General features: G+C 41.8%; 3 protein-coding genes across 7 annotated transcripts; 1 reads left to right on the top strand and 2 right to left on the bottom strand.

Moving 5' to 3' along the window:
* The first annotated feature begins 115 nt into the window (after positions 1-115).
* On the top strand, positions 116-17,874 carry olah (oleoyl-ACP hydrolase). 3 transcript variants are annotated; one of them, XM_088318394.1, is made up of 13 exons: positions 116-284; positions 698-836; positions 928-1,027; positions 1,215-1,384; positions 1,461-1,543; positions 1,715-2,204; positions 2,308-3,386; positions 3,482-4,867; positions 5,760-5,934; positions 8,419-9,598; positions 11,887-12,014; positions 15,038-15,102; positions 17,508-17,874. In XM_088318394.1, the coding sequence occupies exons 1-6, from the start codon at positions 155-157 to the stop codon at positions 1,855-1,857; spliced, it is 765 nt and encodes a 254-aa protein (XP_088174520.1). In that variant the 5' UTR covers positions 116-154; the 3' UTR covers positions 1,858-2,204; positions 2,308-3,386; positions 3,482-4,867; positions 5,760-5,934; positions 8,419-9,598; positions 11,887-12,014; positions 15,038-15,102; positions 17,508-17,874. The 3 variants fall into 3 exon arrangements, with proteins under 3 accessions (XP_088174520.1, XP_088174518.1, XP_088174519.1); XM_088318392.1 differs by having other exon boundaries at positions 1,715-3,386; positions 4,726-4,867; XM_088318393.1 differs by having other exon boundaries at positions 1,715-3,386; positions 4,117-4,867.
* LOC148321332 (sodium/hydrogen exchanger 3-like) lies at positions 2,100-7,466 on the bottom strand. 2 transcript variants are annotated; one of them, XM_088318382.1, is made up of 16 exons: positions 6,948-7,466; positions 6,108-6,410; positions 5,803-5,963; positions 5,501-5,579; positions 4,830-5,007; positions 4,526-4,746; positions 4,254-4,456; positions 4,093-4,182; positions 3,952-4,022; positions 3,747-3,876; positions 3,504-3,649; positions 3,258-3,378; positions 3,006-3,176; positions 2,901-2,937; positions 2,758-2,844; positions 2,100-2,638 (listed from the first exon to the last, which is right to left on the bottom strand). In XM_088318382.1, the coding sequence occupies exons 1-16, from the start codon at positions 7,177-7,179 to the stop codon at positions 2,394-2,396; spliced, it is 2,475 nt and encodes an 824-aa protein (XP_088174508.1). In that variant the 5' UTR covers positions 7,180-7,466; the 3' UTR covers positions 2,100-2,393. The 2 variants fall into 2 exon arrangements, with proteins under 2 accessions (XP_088174508.1, XP_088174509.1); XM_088318383.1 differs by having other exon boundaries at positions 5,501-5,543.
* On the bottom strand, positions 7,736-17,992 carry LOC148321330 (sodium/hydrogen exchanger 3-like). 2 transcript variants are annotated; one of them, XM_088318370.1, is made up of 16 exons: positions 17,497-17,992; positions 12,773-13,075; positions 11,845-12,005; positions 11,252-11,330; positions 11,001-11,178; positions 10,700-10,920; positions 10,427-10,629; positions 10,259-10,348; positions 10,112-10,182; positions 9,921-10,050; positions 9,682-9,827; positions 9,467-9,590; positions 9,195-9,368; positions 9,010-9,064; positions 8,844-8,930; positions 7,736-8,766 (listed from the first exon to the last, which is right to left on the bottom strand). In XM_088318370.1, exons 1-16 carry the CDS (start codon positions 17,825-17,827, stop codon positions 8,447-8,449), a joined length of 2,673 nt encoding a protein of 890 aa, XP_088174496.1. In that variant the 5' UTR covers positions 17,828-17,992; the 3' UTR covers positions 7,736-8,446. The 2 variants fall into 2 exon arrangements, with proteins under 2 accessions (XP_088174496.1, XP_088174497.1); XM_088318371.1 differs by lacking the exon at positions 17,497-17,992 and adding an exon at positions 13,982-14,380.
* Between the last annotated feature and the right edge of the window lie 52 nt (positions 17,993-18,044).

Raw genomic sequence — 18,044 nt, 5'->3', positions numbered from 1 at the left:
ATCCCGGAAATGTCAAAGCTGGAGCTTTGCAGTAAAACTTTTACTTTTGTATTCGTTCTATTGTGTTTACGCCGCGGAGTCAGCCGCTTTCCTGCATGCTGAGGCAACACGGACACAAATCACTTGTGAGTCTTCATAGTTGTGCAAACCCAGGATGGAAAAGTTGATCAATTGTTTCAAGAAAAAGCCAGACGCTGTTGCCAGGTTGATCTGCTTCCCTTGGGCAGGTGGAGGCTCCACACATTATGCACGCTGGGGGAACGTCCTTAACTGTTCTATCGAAGGTAACTCTAGAATATCAACATTGTCAGTGTCCTTTATTTACAAATTCTCAATTGTTTTGAATAACAATTCTCTGTGTGGTTTATTTCTCAAAATTTCTCAAACCAAAATGGCCCTACCTACCCTTTTCTGTGGCCTATCAGGTTGTCCAAACTTTATCTTCCAAGGACCTCATTGATAATCAAAGGATCCAAGGGTCACTTTGTCATTATTCATGTCTCAAAACAAATCTATCTGTGCGGTAAACATATGGAAATACATTAATTATATATACTCTATTTTCAAAACAGCCTGGTGATCAAGCAAAACATCACAGATTTTGGGGGGGGAAATGGATGTTGGCCGCAAATTGGCCCTCAGTCAATAGTTTTGATACCCATGCCTAAAAAAAATCACGTTATTCTTTTACTTTCAGTGTTTGCCGTAAAACTTCCTGGTCGGGAAAGTCGGGCCAAAGAGCCTTTCTTTGAAAACATGCAGCAGATTGTTGATGAGGTTCTTCATTTGTTATTGCCATTCCTCAAAGAGAAGCCATTTGCTCTCTTTGGCCACAGGTACGACGACAAAACAACAAGCATGTTTCCTCGTATCTTTTAAAAGTATATATACTTATACCTTATTGTCTACCCTTCTGATTTGTTTCAGTTTTGGTGCTTATACAAGCTATGCTGTTGCAGATGCTCTGAAGAAACTTCACAACATTGAGCCAGTTCACATTTTCCTGTCGGGTGCATCTGCACCTTATGTAAGAGACAGTCAGATTAACGACATACTTTTGTTTCTTTTTCCTCATTTACTGGGGTAAATTTTTCATACTGTAAAAAAAAAGGAGTGTAATAAACTAAATATTGATTCCAGAAGAAATTCTGCGGTTGTTTTGTGGTATTGACCCCGATGTCAGATCATTTTGTCTTGTCATTGTATCTTCGTAGTCCGAGACTCGCATCCTCGCCTCAAAGAGAAGTGACTTATCAGATGATGACTTTCTCAAGTGGCTGATTTCGATCGGAGGAACTCCGCCTGAGCTCCTGGCCAACCCAGGAGTTCTGCAACTGTTCCTTCCTGCGCTCAAGGCGGACCTCCATCTTGTTGAGAACTACAAGTGGGCTCACAACTCTATTACCAAAAGAATAAACCTACATGGAAAAATAGTTTATTTTTTACTTGATTTGCTACAGGTGTAACAAGCCATCGAGTCCATTCCTCTCCTGCCCCGTCTCATGCTTTGATGGCAAGGATGACATTCCTCATGATTTACAAGGTTAGTTCCCTGATGCTAATAAGCTAATGTAACATCAAAATGCTTATCCAGATAGACATTTCCGGTATTTAAACATTCTGAACCCAAGTTATGCAATTATGATATGCAGGCTTTTTCTTCATTTGCGGTTGTCCATTAGAATGCATTCTAATTGCATTTTTTTGTCAACAGCGTGGAAAGACATGACAACAGGAGATTTCATCATCAGGATGCTTGATGGGTCTCATTTCTACCTTAAGGATCCCGGAAATGAACGAATCATATTGGACTATGTAACAAAGCATCTAGAAATGTCAGAAATGGACTATTTGTGAAGAAATATGTTTGTATGGACTGTATATGAAATACAAACCGACATTTGTTCCCCTCTGAAGAAAAATGCTGCTCAATGATCGCAAAAATAACCGTTTTGTTTTTTTTAAATGAAGGTGATTTGCACTGCTTAATAGTGCACCACAAGTTTGAAAATAACTAAATAAATCTGCTTTGGCAGGTGTAGATTTTTATCCTATATTGTGCGCACTTGCGTGGTGTACCTTTTTTTTTTTTTTCTTTTTCTTTCAGAAAACCGTCCACACAACTGCACAAACATCTGCAACGGAGATCGTCTAAAGAGGAAAAGCCACACGTTTGTCCAAGTGCATTTAGTGTGATCCCTTCCGTAAGTCAAATGGCCAACACACTCAGATCACTGAACCAGTCAGAAAGAATGACGTCACTCGATGTAATTTACTCAAGTGCTTTCCTTTCACAAATGCGCAAAGTTGGTCGTGGCAAGAAATTCTGGGCAACCACAAGCCACAGTGACTGGCGAGCAATAAAAGTTCACGTCAAGTCCCGCCGATCACTTTCAATCAGAAGGCGGCGGCTCTTCATCGCTATTGCCTTCCACATCGGGCCCGCCGGCCTGCATGGCGGCGTCTGTGTACGGCGAGAGGCGGCGAATGCTGCTGGGCGTACACGGCCATCTCTCCCGAACCCTCTCCGAGGGGGCTGCCGTGTTGCTATCGGCCTCAGTCCCCGACAACCATGGTGGGGTTAATGTCGAGGCGGCTGACTCCATTTCCAACATGAATGCTGGTTTCTTGTACTCAGCTAAATTGAAAAAAAAAATGTCAGAGGTAGTGCACTGATTCAGCTGCTTTAAAAATAACAGTCTGTAAAATATGATTTTATTTGCTATGTGCTTTTCATGTCCAGGACACGATTTTTACCTTCTGCTTGACGGAAGACCTTCATGGCGAGTGAATCATCTGATGCTTCATTGCTGGAGCTGCTGTCCTCCTCTAATATATCAGGTTCTAGAAAATCAACGTGAGCGTCATACCGAGGTGTATTCAGTTTCACATTTTCTTACCTTCTGTACCATAACGGTGCAGTTTTCCAGTTGACATCTGCAAAAGGAAAAGTTAAACGGTTTGCTTTGTTCCACGTGGATACAAAACGCATCATCAAGCTTGACCTTATGTTCGTGGAGTTTCTTGGGGTGCTTCGCGACGGTCTTCGGCGCAACGCCCATCTTTGACGACTTAAAAGACTCCAAACGATTTCTCATCGTCCTCTGGAAGATCTCCTGCGCCTCTTTTTTGTCTTTGTTGACCTCAATATAGCTGCGACTATATCTATGCCGATGCTGGGACAGAGAAAACGCACAGGAGGGTGGGATTAATTAATCATATTTTGTGTTTGAGTTTTTTAATAAATATTATTCTACCTGTTTCCTCCCTTTGTACAAATGTTGTTGCAGCAGGTGGTGACTGATGTCTTCCGTTTGTTCCGCACCTTTGAGGGACTCCCCATGCATGTCCAAGCTCACCAAAGGCCAAGGTTCTCTTCTGCTCAGGTAAAATATTACAAATTTACGCTCAGCGCTACTCCGACGTTCATGAATAACAACAGCGTTATCTTAGCAAAGGCCAATTTTTTTTTTTTTTTAAGTGGCCTGAAAAGTTTGACTCACCCCAACGTGGACACTGCACCGCCACCGTCTCCCATTTCAGCCATGATGTCAGGCATCACTTCCGAAGATTTTTGCGCAAACCTTTTCTCCAGTTCAATAACGCCAGATTGATTCCGGATCAGTCCCAAAGAGCCGTTGCGTTCACCCTGCATCCAACGTAAAGAAACGCTTGATTGAATCAAGGCAGTATTTTCTGGTCCAGAAATCTCCGGTGAATTTTCGAAAATTGCGTGCAGCACCCACCTCAGTCACATAGCTTATAGCATCCTTAAGATTCAGCCGATGAAAAACTTTGAAGACGTAGTCTTGATTCTTCCTTGCCGACGGCTTCATCAAAATCGGCGCCACCCACTTCTCCTCAAAATGATTCCACCTGCACAACCAAGCAAAAGTCTCAGCTTCCATTCAGACACATGCAGTTTCGATTTTGAAAATAGATTCCACAAACTTGTCCATCATGTAGTTGTGACCAAATTGTCCGGCTATATCTTCGATTGCGACGAGCATGTGATCGAAGACCTAAATAAATCAGACAGGATGTTGTAATTTAAACTAAATGTGATTTTTTTTTTTTTGTTTTTAACTTCACCTTATTTTGCACTGTTTCTATAAGAGTGTGCTCAGCCTCTGAAGCCCTCTTAACTTTCAGCCAAGTGACAAGAGGTTTCAGTGTCAGTCCCTGCAACCAGTAAATTCACTTACTGAGCCACATCAGGTGATCTTTGATCCTCTCAGCAAATCAGAACCTACCTGAAGAATGACAGTGAAATAAACTACAATCAGAGTGGTGGAGACCATTAAATTCTTCTCTTTTATCTTGTTCTCATCCAGCATCACCGCCAGGCCATAAGCAACCGCGCCTCGCAGGCCACCGTAGCTCATAATGATCTGATCGATGACTTCCAATTGGATCAACCGGAATTTGTTCATGATCCAGGTTAGGAAAAAAACACCTGTTGCGTATAACATAGTAATTACCTTCACATTTAGGAATATCACTTAAGACACAACTCAAATCTTACCGATGAATCGATAAACAAAGATGAAGAGGAGTGTGATGAGGACAAAGCCCGCGTTCCACACCCATAGCGTCTTATCGACGGCCGACATTCCCAGGAAAACAAAAATGATGGTTTCCGAGCCATTGGCGAGCACCTTCATGGCATATCTGACTGTGGTGACGGATCTTTCATCCATGTTTGCGTTGATGTACTTTTTGCAGGACACGCCACAACAGACCGTCCTGCGGGGATAAAACGCAGGCGAGAGAATCCGAAACATGACACTGCGTAAATGAAAAAGAACTGTTTGGATGAGAAGGCTCACGAAAGGATGGCAGAAAGGGACAGCATCTCAGCGGTGAGGTAGGAGAGGTACCCCACCACAAAGATGAAACCTGGCTCAATGATCTGGATGCTTCTTGTGTATCTGGTCAGAAGAGAGAGCATCAAACCAAACACTAGACCGAGGAGGGAGCCACCAACTGCCACCAAAAAAAAGGAAACTGGACACAACAAGAAATGAAATCTTACACAGGCGTACCTTGTTTCACGTTCAACCATGTTTTGCTTCTGGGTGACCTTAAAGGGGCCTTCAAACCCAAAATATTTTTTTTTCAATTAAATGTTCTACGCGGCTTCACGTGTCTAAAAATGGCCTTCTGATTAATATTCCGTATTGTAATACCAGTTAAGCAACAAAATAAAACATTTTTAGCCATCTCAGGGGGTGGCCATTTTGTCACTTCTGTCGACTGAAATGACTGAATCATGAATCACAGAAGCTCATCTGTTTTCTGAAGATGAGTCACGACTGGTCGTTATCTGAGCCCTGAGCAACATTTTCAGTCGACAGAAGCGACAAAATGGCCGCCAGTGGATTTTACTGCTTCACTAATAATCCACAAATGCAATTATTAATCAGAATGCCGACTAGTGGGTGGGGTTGGGTTGGGTTGGGTGGACGTCCCCTTTAAGACACTGATTTGTATTTCTTACCTATGGCGCTGAATATATCCAAAAAATCAATGTAGGGTTTGCCCTGGGGAATAAATGCCTCAATTGTATTGAAGAGCATCTACAATAAACGACACAACACGACAAGCAGTTGATATAATATTCATTATATGATAACCCCAATAAACAATTACTTTTCTTGTTAGCTATTCAAGTGAAAGTGTCCATGCTAAGTGACCATTTGTTACAGAGTCTTCAGAAATACAATCCTCATCACCACGTTGTTTTGTTGAATTCACAGAGAGAAGACGTAAACTATCGAAGAACGACAGGAGCGCACTCACCACTGTCACGCCATCATTGACTAGTGACTCTCCAAACACCAGAATGAAAAGGACCTCGTTGACGTGGACCTCTTCAAACACGGAAAAAACAGCCACCGGGTCCACGGCAGCAATCACACAGCTGAACAAAAGGTAATGCAGCAAGTCCATGTCCAAATCGCCTGCGAAACAAAAATCAGGGAAAAATACATTGAGGTCAAATTGAATTTAATGAAATGGAAAGGTGGGCAGCGCTGCAAATTTGAAACTAATTGAGCAGCAGCCTTTCACTCGTTCTACATGTGAAGCTACTAACGTCCTCTTACCCATGGCGCCTCCCTTCTGACAGCCCCATAGGGTGAACCCCAAGCTGACAGTGTTCCACAAGGTCCCAATGACGGCATAGACCAGAATGGTTCCGATGTTTCGGAAGAACAGCTTGTTTGGCATAAAATAGCCTGCATCCAGAACGATTTGAGGAAGCAGGTATAAGAAGAATACGGTAGGGGTCAGTTTGAAGAGATGCACTTTGTCCGAGCCCCAAATGATGACGCCCAGGATGAAGCCGAAACAAATGAGCAGGGCGCTCTCTGGGATTACGTAGGTCACATGATGGTTAGCCTCGATCACTGCGGGGAAACACAAATTTCCGTTTGAAAAGCATCGACCTTTTTATTTTCGGTTGAACGCAGTCTGTTCAGTCAAAGCAGAATTTATAATTTGATATTCTGTTTTTCATGAACAAATACACCTTTTGAATAGCTCAAAACTCAAAAAGTCCTGCGAGGATCGAACAAATAAAACAAAGATACAATATAACGTGAAAATATGTGAATGTGCCACATGCATTTTCTGGATTAGTTCAAAATTAATCTATAGTTAATAACTTGACAAAATGGGCACACCGCAGCAGCCTCATGCTGATTAGTTAGTTTGGGGTATGAGGAGCTTTGCTGAAACAGTTTTGGAATAGCCACCTCTGTGGGGAAAAAGTGCATGACTCATTTGCTAACAACTGCTTATAAGACGAGCAAACAGATACGGAGGCAGCTGAGACGATTCAGAAGCGATGAGGAATTATGACCCCGCCTACTGCCCGAAGTGCTTCTGATCGGGTTTAGATCAGCAGAGCATTCCAATGCCAATTTGACGGATTTTATACTTACCTAATTTAGACAAAAATGCCAACAGCACCCCTACTGCAACTACATAAGGGCCTTCCACATGCTCCCACCGAAAGGACACAATGGCTATCCTGCTGCCATTCCAACTTGCTTGGCTCGTGGAATTTTGACCCTTTGCTGTCTCATCCTCAATCGCAATCGGGGACCCGAGAACCACAAAAATCAGCAACATCAAGCAGAGGAGCCGAATGTATGCAAATCCACATGGTTGCATTTCACCAGTTCAATACTGGGAAGCAACAAAAAAAAGGTCACTCCTTTTGCCTTGAACTCCAAATGTATGAAGTCAGACAAGAAGTTAAAACTTTCTTTGGGTTCTGCCACGCTCTTCTTTATTGCCCTTGCTTCGAACTCCTCTCGTTTTCATCTTTACTCCTCTATTCGTGAATTTGTAACCCTTTTAGCTTGGCTATGGAGTAAATGTCCGAGAGTGGAATCACGTAGTCCTTTGGACGCAAAAGGCTCTTTAAAGTACGTGCGATGACGTAATCGTGGCGTGACGTCATGAACGGATAGCCGCCCATTGTAAATTGGCGTAATGCCACCCGCAGTTGAAAATTAATGCTGCAATCGGGATTCAAACTCGTAGTTTAGCGAATGAGCCTGAGTTATTTAAACCTTCTTTATTTCATAGTCAAATGCACCTGAGATAATGTAAATAACGTCAAGAATCGTAAAAGTGGTTGATAGTTATGAAGTCGGTACCAAGGAGGCGTTTCCTAGTAATGGGTGTCCTCTGCTTCCCCCTAGTGGTAGAAAAATGTAACTGGTTATAATAACAACAACTTTATTTTCATAGCACCTTTCAAAACACAGTTAAATAATGACTTGATTGTACTTTTCGGTGTACAGCGGCATTTTCCAGACATGGTACCCTCAACAATTTCACACAACAATTAGACCTATGTGGTTGTTATTAGTGTACATTTGACCAGTTTTCCCCCCAACCTTGTTTGAGCTATGGTGCATATTTGACGTTAGAAAATCTTCACAGTGTACCATTAATCAAAAAATTCACCAGAAGTATAAATACATTGAGAGGATGGTGGTTGGAGTGTTGAAAGACAATTGTGATTTAAAAAAATAATAATGCTAGACTAGCCTTCACTAATTTAATTGAATGGATTATCTTCATAAATAAAAAGCTGTACATACTACATTCCTGGAAAAATGTCTTTACAATTTGGTCAAGTTGCCCTGTTGCATTTTGCACCCGATACTATAATGTTCAACATGTTTGGTAAATGACATGCCAGTGTGCATGCATGCATCTCCCACGCGTGTTTAGCAAATGGTAAAGATGGAGCTACTTGGGTCCAAGTGTCAGGAGTACAAAGGTTATAATGGGGTTGAGTTTAACCATTCTCACAGAAAAAAAAAAAACACATTCACTTGACAATATTTCTAGAGGAGACAGTGCAAAGTCTGAGGTAATGTTCTATGTCTTTGGCAGCCAAGTTAAAGGAGATGAAGAGGAGAGGCTACATGTGACCTCCGTGTCTGTCAGAAGGTGGCGGCGGCGGTGGTGGTGGAGGTGGCGTTAATGGAGGTGAAAACTCCTCATCGTCCCTCTCCTGTGTGGCAGGTGCGTCTGCTTGCATGAAGGAGTCCATAGAACGAGTGCTGATGCGTAACGGGGCGAGGCGTCGCAGGTTGCTGGGTGTCCACGGCAGCCTCACTTGCGCCCTCTGCGAGGGGGCCACCATGCTGCTATCCAGCTCGGCCTCCGCTAACCACGGTGGGATCTGCATGGGCGCCATGTAGTCCAGCTCGGGCATAAAAGCTGGATTCTCAATTCCAGCTGCAGAATGAGTCAAATGTATTTTTTTTAACAAGTCTGGAAATGATTTAACAATTTAGATGATGGATTCATTTTACCTCCCACTCTGTAGGTGACCCTCATGGGGAGTGAGTCTCCTGATGCTTCATACCCAGATGCGCTGTCTCCCTCTGAGAACTCAAAATCTACAAGAAATGATGTCATGAACGCCATAAGGAACTAATTTAACGATCATTTTTGGTTGTGTGATCCTCTAATACAAACCTTCATCCCCAGAATGGTAACTTTTACTTTTATCTGTCGATTTTCTGGATGGCGTCTGCAATATCGGAAAATTAGTTATTTACATCCGGGCCTTCTGCTAGTCTAAATAATCTTCATTTGTTGCTAAAAGTTGCCAAATGTACAGCCTGTAAAAACAAGGACTGAGTGACACAATCCTATTTGACCTTTTGTTGCTGGTCTTTCTTTTGGTGCTTGGTTATCGTCTTTGGCGGCGCGACGCCCATCTTTGCCGACTTGAACGACTCCAAACGACTTCTCATGGTCCTCTGGAAGATCTCCTGTACCTCATTTTCATCTTTGTTGACCTCAAAATGACTTCGGCTGTACCTGTGCCGGTGCTACGATTTTGACAACGGGTGTTAGTCACTCAGTTCATTCGCCATACAAAAATTGGATCTGTGCTTTGTGCATAAAAAAAAAAAAGATTACATTCTACCTGTTTTCTGCCTTTGTACAAGTGTTGCTGCAACAAATGGTGGCTGTTGATGTCTTCTGCTTCCCGCACACCTTTTATGGTCTGCTCGTGCATTTCCAAGCTCACTGACGGCACGGGATCTCGTCTATGAAGGTAAAATCATAATAGTTCATGTCCTATACGTTCAAGTGTAAGAGTATTTTAGCGGGAGACCCGAAATTGATTGTTCTGCTCACCCCATGGGCGACATTGTGCCGCGATCATCTGCCATGTCAGCCATGATGTCTGGCATCACCTCAGAGAATTTTTCACCGTACTTCTTCTTGAAGTCAACAAATGCCGATTCGTTGCGGATGAACTCCAGAGAGCCTCTGCGTTCACCCTGCACGAGCGGCGTCATTATTCATTTTAATGCTTGCTCATTTATGCGGTGAATATACAACGACAAAATATAGATGATGTTTAGGTCAGCCACCTCAGCCACGTAGCTCATAGCGTCCTTGAGATTGAGTTTATGGAAAACTTTGAAGACATAATCGCGGTTCTTCATTGCGGATGGCTTCATGAGAACTCTGGACATCCATTTCTCCTCAAAATGACTCCACCTTCACAGAAGGCAAAAAAAAAATGTTAAAATGTCAAATCCAAATCAAAGTATCGTCATACTTGTCTCTCATGTAGTTGTGCCCAATTTGCCCGGATATATCTTCGATGGCGACGAGCATGTGATCGAAGACCTGACAAAAGACATTTTTAAGTCTCCAAGGTTTATCTCAACATAGGCACTAAAAATGTATTCTTTCTTAAACTCACCTTGTTCTGTACTTTTTCGATAAGTGTGATGTCGCACACCGCAGCTCTCTTTACTTTGAGCCACGTGACAAGAGGTTTCATCGTTACTCCCTGCATCCCAAAGATAAAACATCCCTGTCAAGTCAAATAATTTGACCAAAAACCTTTTTGGAGACATCAAACAGTTACCTGAAGAATGACAGTGAAATAAACTACAATCAGAGTGGTGGAGACCATTAAATTCTTCTCTTTAATCTTGTTCTCATCCAGCATCACCGCCAGGCCATATGCAACCGCGCCTCGCAGGCCACCGTAGCTCATAATAATCTGATCGATGACCTCTAAGGGCACCAGCCGGAATTTGTTCATGATCCAGGTTAGGAAAAAAACACCTGTTGTGTATAACATAGTAATTACCTTCACATTTCGGAACATCACTTAAGAAGACAACTCAAATCTTACCGATGAAACGATACACAAAGATGAAGAGAAGTGTGAGGAGGACAAAGCCCGTGTTCCACACCCATAACGTCTTATCGACGGCCGAGATTCCCAGGAAAACAAAAATGATGGTTTCTGAGCCATTGGCGAGCACCTTCATGGCATATCTGACTGTGGTGACGGATCTTTCATCCATGTTTGCATTGATATACTTTTGGCAGCTGACGCCACAGAAGACAATTCTGGTGAGAAAGAACAAGAGATTTACAAACAGATGCAAAAAAAAAAAAAAATCTTAAGATGTTCTTTAAAGAGCACTTACGCAAGAATAGCAGAAAGGGAGAGCATCTCAGCAGTGAGGTAGGAGAGGTACCCCAACACAAAAATGAAGCCTGCCTCAATGATCTGGATGTTTTTCGTGCATCGGGTTAGAAGAGAGAGCAGCAAACCGAACACCATGCCAAGTAGGGAGCCGCCGAATGCCACCACAAAGAAAGAAACTGGAGACAAAGAGAGAAAATTAGTTTCCAATATTTCATGTTATCCTCACGTCATATGATGAAGACCGCTTACTTATTCCTTTGATTATCTCCGCTGCATCAATTTCGGCTCCTCCCAGGGAGACAAATGAATCAAATACATTGAAGAGCACCTAAAGTAGGGAGGGAGAATTATTGGTTATGGGGCAAATTATCTCGCCAAGCAAGAAAAAGGGCATAAGCATAGAACCTTGTGGCACACCACATTTTTCAAGAGTCGTGGAATTATAGTCATTTAGGAGTAGAAACTCTTATCTGCGTGAAAAGATGACATATTATCTGTCCAAGCAAGAACAAGGGGATAAGCGTTGAGCCCTGTGGCACGCCACATCTTTCAGGAGTAAAAGAGGAATTACAAAGTCATGTATGCCCGAAAAGAGAGTACAGTGTCGTTCAAAATGTCCGGATTAAGGGTTGAGAGTTATGAGTGGAGATGTGTGAATTTCTTTATGATTTTATTGACGGCTGCTATGGCAGGTGTGTAAGTCACATTGGAATGGTTCATTGAGTTCATGATAGGCCCAATAGATGTAAAAGTTGTCCGAATTGCATTTTTCACAACATTTTGGACTATTGTTCTGTTCAGAAATGTTTAACAGCTGATATGCAATAACGAAGCATACAAACCACTGTCACGCCATCGTTGAGCAGTGACTCTCCAAACACCAGGATGAAGAGGACCTCATTGACATGGACCTGTTCAAACACAGCGAGGACGGCTACCGGGTCCACGGCGGCAATCAGACTGCCGAAAAGAAGGTACTGCAGCAGGCCGATGTCCAGATCACCTGCAAAAGGTCAGAAGACAGATTGTAACTTTGCAGTTACAAAACCATGTTTTTAATTTCAGTTGGACTTTAATCAGCGCTTGCGCTCAGTTTTGAGTTATTCATTAGACTAACGCTAGAACTTTGATCTGCATATAGTATATGTACAGTATGTTTGCATATACAAGATGTATTGTCAACTTTCTACACTGCCAGCGTGTTCTGCGAATACCAAGTCTTCATTCCACATTTCAAAAACAAACGCGTTAGGTCAGGTGTGGGCAAACTACGGCCCGGGGGGCACATGCGGCCCGTTAAACGTTTTAATCCGGCCCGCCGAACTTGAAAAAAATTAAAATAATAAACCTTGTTCATGTTTTATTTTCTAAATTGTTTTTTAAAGGCATATATATTTTTGTAATGCTGTTGCTCACTTTCATTTCAAATTAAATGTATTTTTTTTCTCCAATGAGGTGAGGTTACCAAAACACTGCATCCATCGGCCCCTCTGTCAAATTGTCGAACCCATTGTGGCCCGCCAATCAAAAAGTTTACCCACCCCTGCGTTAGGTGAATTGAAGACACTAAATTGTCATTGGGTGTGAGTGAACGTGTGAATGTTTTTTATCTATGTGCCATTTTGGTGGGTTTTTGTCAAAACCGGAAATTGGTTCTTCTTCTGAGAACAATCCGTTACCATTTCCCTTGGTATAAAGAACCCAGAATTTCGATCAAGTCCTATTTTCAGCAGACTTGGCCATGAAAGATAATTCCGATTCCGTTCTTACCCATGGCGCCTCCCTTGTGACAGCCCCACAGCGAGAGCCCCACGCTAGCAGCGTTCCAGCAGGTGCCAATAATAGCGTAGACCAAGATGGTCCCCATGTTGCTGAAGAACAGCTTATTTGGCATGAAGTAGCCCGCATCCAGGATGATTTGAGGCAGCAGGTAGAAGAAGAAGACGGTCGGGGTCAACTTGAAGGTCTGCACCTTATCCGCACCCCAGATCATGCCGCCGAGGATGAAGCCGAAACAAATGAGCAGGGCACTCTCTGGGATTATGTTAGTCACATGATGGTTGGCCTCGATTACTGTTGAAGCAGAAAATAATTTGGAGAGAATTAGATAAATGCGAGTACGATAAATAAATGTACCTTGGCAAAGAAATTTGGGGAAAAAGGGTGACAATCTCAAATCAAATTGACTTTTTAATTTTAACGCCTTTTGCTGTCAGATCGCATCGACACAACATAATAACCAAATCCTAAAACTTAATGTGGTTGCAAAATTTGCAAATGATCAACTGTTGAACTTTTTGTCCTTGGCATATCATTAACCATTGTGGCTGTGGATAGAAATGCCCAGAAATGTCTGCATAACTAAACAGACATTTGGTTAAGGTTGCTTGACTTTATGGCTTAATAATCAAGCCTAGTGAACCAGTAAAAAAATAAATAAATAAATAAAAGGCACATTCCCCAATGTTGATTTATGTCAGTCAGGATGATTTGTGTTGCATTCATTAGGACTTGAATGCAGGTAATGCTTAAGAAAGTTTTTTTGGGGGCGATGGTGATGATTCCACTTCATAGCAATTAATTGCCAATAGCAACTGACAAACACCCCAAGCTCAAGATTTGAATTATTCCCAACCAAAATGACATGAAATGTGTTGAATCACATTGTTTTGTTCTCCCAAACCTGCAGATTTGTTAATATTTCAGTGCTATGCTTAAATCTGAATAGCAAATTAATTTAAAAAAAAATCTGTTGTCAGTATATTAATAAGGGAGTTTCAGTCAAGAGTGCAAATAATGTAACTGTCAGATTTAAAAAAAAAAAAAAAAAAAAGGGAATGTTCTTGCATCATAATAATAAAAATGAAACATGCTTCTTCCCTCGTGCAGTTTCCTCAAACAGGAAAATAGAAAGGTCTGCTAGTTTAGATTACTGATTTTCCACCAATGTTAAGATAAACAAATATTTTAATTACGTACCCAGTTTTGACAAAAAAGCAACCAAGACCCACAACGCAATCAAATAAGGGGCCTCCACATGATGCCACTTAAAAGACACGATGGGTATGCCGGTGATGCTGGTAGCGTGGCCGTGCTCGCTTGCGTTGGGACTGGAATTCTCATGGCCCCCATTCGCCACGGTGACCCCGGGGATGAAACAAATCAACAGTATTGACCCCAGAAGCCAAATGTGCGCTTGTCCACGTGGTCCCATTTGGATGAGAAAAGGTTCTCAAAAGTCCTGTGATGTCACTCGTTTTCCCTTTCTTATCTTGATGAGATGAAGTTCTTCCTTCTTTGTCTTTACGCTGTCTTCTACTTGCTTTGAGTTGTCGTTTTTTTTTTTTTTATCTCTATAAGTAAATCCTCCTCTTCCTTTTGCGATCAGGCGACAAGAATGGGCAAAACGCAGGATGGACTCGGCCTTTTTAAATGTTGGGTGTCTCCACTATGACCAAGGTTGAGAGTTGAATTAAACGGAGTGAAACGGATGTCCAGAAAAGGTGTCCGGTTATTCATTAAGTCACTTGTGTTCACACACACACACGTGTGTCAACGTTTCCCAGAGTGGAGGATTAAGTGAGAAGTAAAGTGTTACCGGCAGTTTGATAGATGTTCAATGAATAGCTCTTGGATGTGTTTGGTGACATTTCTACTGCTTCGTCTTGCAGCTTTGGGCTGAGTAATGATTGACATTGCTGTTGCATAATCTTGAGTTTAAGGCTTCCCTTGATGTGATGTGATGACCATGTGAAAAATAATTGGAAGACCAATTTAAAAAAAAAAAAAAATGGTAAAAGTCAGAATTTTATATCTAACCTGAGCGCCCGTTTTGTGAAATGCATTTGAAATTCTCATAATTTGATAGCTCGTAAATGTTTTGAGCATTTAGGGCAAAACAGGTGACAGAAGCAATTGTAGAAAAAAAAAGCTTTGAGTTAAGAAGTAATGTCAAGTATTTTTTTTTTTTTTTTATTTCATGTTTTTAATGTGGTTAATTGAAATTTAATTCAATGATTTTTTTTTTCCCCCCAGACCACGTGAAAGAGCCTGCGGAGGACATTTTGAGAGTCACTGGTTCTGGAATGATACGCATGCAGGTATAGTACAGCACAATAAACACACTTATGAAAAAAAAAACTGACTACATAAGACGTTTACAAGCTGAAAGTATGACAAAAAAAAAAAATCCCCACAAATGTCCCTGCTTTGTTCTTTTACGACACATTGGGAAAGAAGTTCGGACGAAATGTAAACGAGTCAACGCCGCATACGCTGACCTCTGCATTTTTCTTTACATATAACATACGAGTTCATGGCGTATTCATTCACAAAGCGCTGATTCTGCCAAATGGTGGCCGTATGACTGGAGGGTTTTATTAGGCCAACTGTTCCGTCCTGTTTGAGCCGGACAAGGCACAAAAGCCTTGTTTAGAAAGGTTTGATCATTTGACACGTGATCTCTCAAGCAGGTGTGGAACTCCAGTCAAGACCCGTATACTAAATAGAAATATATTCGTGCTGCTTGACTCTCATGAAGTGCGTGCTGTTTTCTAATGGCTGCACACTCAACTTATCTACTAATGAACTCATATATCCTCCAGAATAATGGCCGGCTAACTAGATCATATCAATCATTTTAAATCGCCGACCGCTCTCCAGACAGCTTAGGGCAGGCGTGGGCAAACTACGGCCCGGGGGCCACAACGTTTTAATCCGGCCGAATTTGAAAAAAAATTCAAATAATAAACCTTGTAAATGTTTTATTTTCTAAATGGTTTTTCAAAGACATATATATTGTTGTAATGCTATTTTTCCCACTTTCATTTAAAATTAAATGTATTTCTTTTTTTCTCCGATGAGGTGAGGTCACCAAAACACTCCATCCATCTGCTCCTGGTCCGGTCCCTCTGTCAAATTTTAGAACCCGTTGTGGCCCGCCAATCAAACACGTTTGCCCACCCCTGGCTTAGGGAAATTGGAGCTTGCATGCACGTTGTAAAATCAGATAACGGTGATTTGACTGTGTCACAGTAGCGTACCAGTTTTGGGTTACCGTGTTATATTTAGTTAAGGTGAAGTGTGCTGGGAATTGCAGTTCAAGTTGGCATTAATGAGACACTGAAATACCAGCGGGTTGTAAACGTGATCGCTAATTTAGATAACGCTTTTAAGTCTTGGGAAACACAAATAAGCAAAAGAAAATGGGAATCAGTTGGCAGTCGTGATGGAGCGCTACAAGAGAGATTTTTACCTGCGAGAACAAAGGCTTGATGGCTGCTCAAAACAAAATAATCAATGACGCGGGTGACGGAAAAGAATATTATTGTGCATTCCTTCAGAGAAATGTTCTCTTTTAACTCTTATAAGTAATTAGCAATATAGTAAATTCAAACTTGCCTTTATAACAACAACCTCACATGACTTGAATGCAATGTGAAGATCCAAAGAAAGCAAGCATTGTAAAACCCTGAGCAGGAAACAAGATCTGGGAAAATTGCTGTCATTGTCCGGATTTCAGCTCGTGAGGATGAGTGAGTTAAAGTCAACAGTGAGGGTGTGCACGTTTTGTAGTATACAGCTGATTTTTTATTTTATTTTTTTTGTGAGGGTGGGGGGAGATAAGGAAGCCAAATCAAGACTGATACATACTCGTTAAACTGTAATAAACCTGCACTTTTTTTTCCTTATTTCCACATTTTTTACTCACACTAATGCTACAATATATTTGCATGGGGGGGGGAATAAAAGTGCCCGCCTTGTCCTCAATCTTTTGACAAACCATCTATCAGTGATGCCATCTTGTTGCAACCTGTGACAATTCCATGCTGGACCATTTGATCTTTTTACATACACAAATGAAACAATTGCCTTAATTGACCTCCGCAAATCTGTCATCATAGTCAGAAAGGAAGACCACAACCCCCCTTATTTATATATTAGGAAGCATCCACAAACATGGACACACGCCCGATCATTTACAGTGTCCACATTGCTTTCCGCGATGTTGTGTATACAAAATGAAAATAATGACTGATCACAAGATATGAGAAGGCTTATAACATATTACATTGAATTGTTGCAGTTTACAATGGGGCTAATATTTTGGTTACCTGACAAGGGGGTCAAAATATTACAACAGCTCGCAGTTGGATTTGGCATTGTGAACGACAACATTGATAGCAGAACTATTCAATGATTATTTTTTTTTTTTATTTATATGTGAAATTGAGAGGTGGCAAAATTTTAATTGTCAATTTTCTTACGCTTACTTTTTTTTTTTTACATGTACATTTTATTCCGGATGAATCTGTTTATTTTATTTTTATTTTTATTTTTTTAGGCACAATTAGCAACACATTCATCAGGAATCATTCTAGTTGCAACAACACACCAACATCACTTTTAAATAACGCCATGAATGGGGAATATCTTGCCTTTCACCACACCTTCTTCTTTTATCACACAAACAACTTTTAATCAAACTAACTCACTGAGTTTGCAGATCCAGGAGACCAGAATCCACAGCGTCACCAAGTACGGAACAGAGACATGGCTCCACTTCCAGGACACGATCGGTAACGTAGTGATGGGCCCACCTCCGTGACCACCGCCCTGACCGTGACTGTCTCCCGTCACATCATGACCGGAGTCCGTCACATTGCCCGTGCCCGTGTGCGGGCTTGAGGATGTCGTTCCGTGACCGCCGCTTGTTCCCGTCTCATGTCCGTTGTGTTCAGAGCGGGCCAGGCTGGGCAGGCTCAGTCCTCGGGAAAGCATCAGTAACCCGCAGAGGAGAAGTGTTATCCTCCGCACAGTTGCCATTCTGTTTTTATTATTTGGACCTCGAATAAAGTTGCACCGGTTCTCGCTATTGTCTCTTGTGTCTCCTCCTTGACGTTCAGCTGTCTTTCACTTTGCTCTCATGCATGTGTCCACATCTTTATCTGTCATGAGCACAGTGGCCGTCCCCTGTGGCTCAGCAGTCAGTCAAGGATACAGCCTTTTTTTTTTTTTTTTTTAACAACAGGTGAGGAACAGC

This window comes from Idiotropiscis lumnitzeri, chromosome 16, assembly GCF_059441095.1.
Source record: "Idiotropiscis lumnitzeri isolate Australia: NSW breed Sydney's pygmy pipehorse chromosome 16, RoL_Ilum_1.0, whole genome shotgun sequence".
Classification (NCBI taxonomy): domain Eukaryota; kingdom Metazoa; phylum Chordata; class Actinopteri; order Syngnathiformes; family Syngnathidae; genus Idiotropiscis; species Idiotropiscis lumnitzeri.
This window is presented reverse-complemented; position numbering and strand designations above follow the sequence as displayed.

Excerpts from the sequence above, each read along its gene's own strand:
- olah (XM_088318394.1), top strand. The coding sequence starts at position 155 with ATGGAAAAGTTGATCAATTGTTTCAAGAAAAAGCCAGACGCTGTTGCC. Across the intron at positions 837-927 it reads TTTGCTCTCTTTGGCCACAG|TTTTGGTGCTTATACAAGCT; the intron begins GTACGACGACAA and ends GATTTGTTTCAG. Across the intron at positions 1,385-1,460 it reads CATCTTGTTGAGAACTACAA|GTGTAACAAGCCATCGAGTC; the intron begins GTGGGCTCACAA and ends GATTTGCTACAG.
- LOC148321332 (XM_088318382.1), bottom strand. The coding sequence starts at position 7,179 with ATGCAACCATGTGGATTTGCATACATTCGGCTCCTCTGCTTGATGTTG. Across the intron at positions 4,457-4,525 it reads CTTTGTTTATCGATTCATCG|GTGTTTTTTTCCTAACCTGG; the intron begins GTAAGATTTGAG and ends TATACGCAACAG. Across the intron at positions 3,650-3,746 it reads CTATAAGCTATGTGACTGAG|GGTGAACGCAACGGCTCTTT; the intron begins GTGGGTGCTGCA and ends CGTTGGATGCAG.
- LOC148321330 (XM_088318370.1), bottom strand. The coding sequence starts at position 17,827 with ATGGCAACTGTGCGGAGGATAACACTTCTCCTCTGCGGGTTACTGATG. Across the intron at positions 10,349-10,426 it reads ATTTCACTGTCATTCTTCAG|GGAGTAACGATGAAACCTCT; the intron begins GTAACTGTTTGA and ends TTTGGGATGCAG. Across the intron at positions 8,767-8,843 it reads GGTCACCTACAGAGTGGGAG|CTGGAATTGAGAATCCAGCT; the intron begins GTAAAATGAATC and ends CTCATTCTGCAG.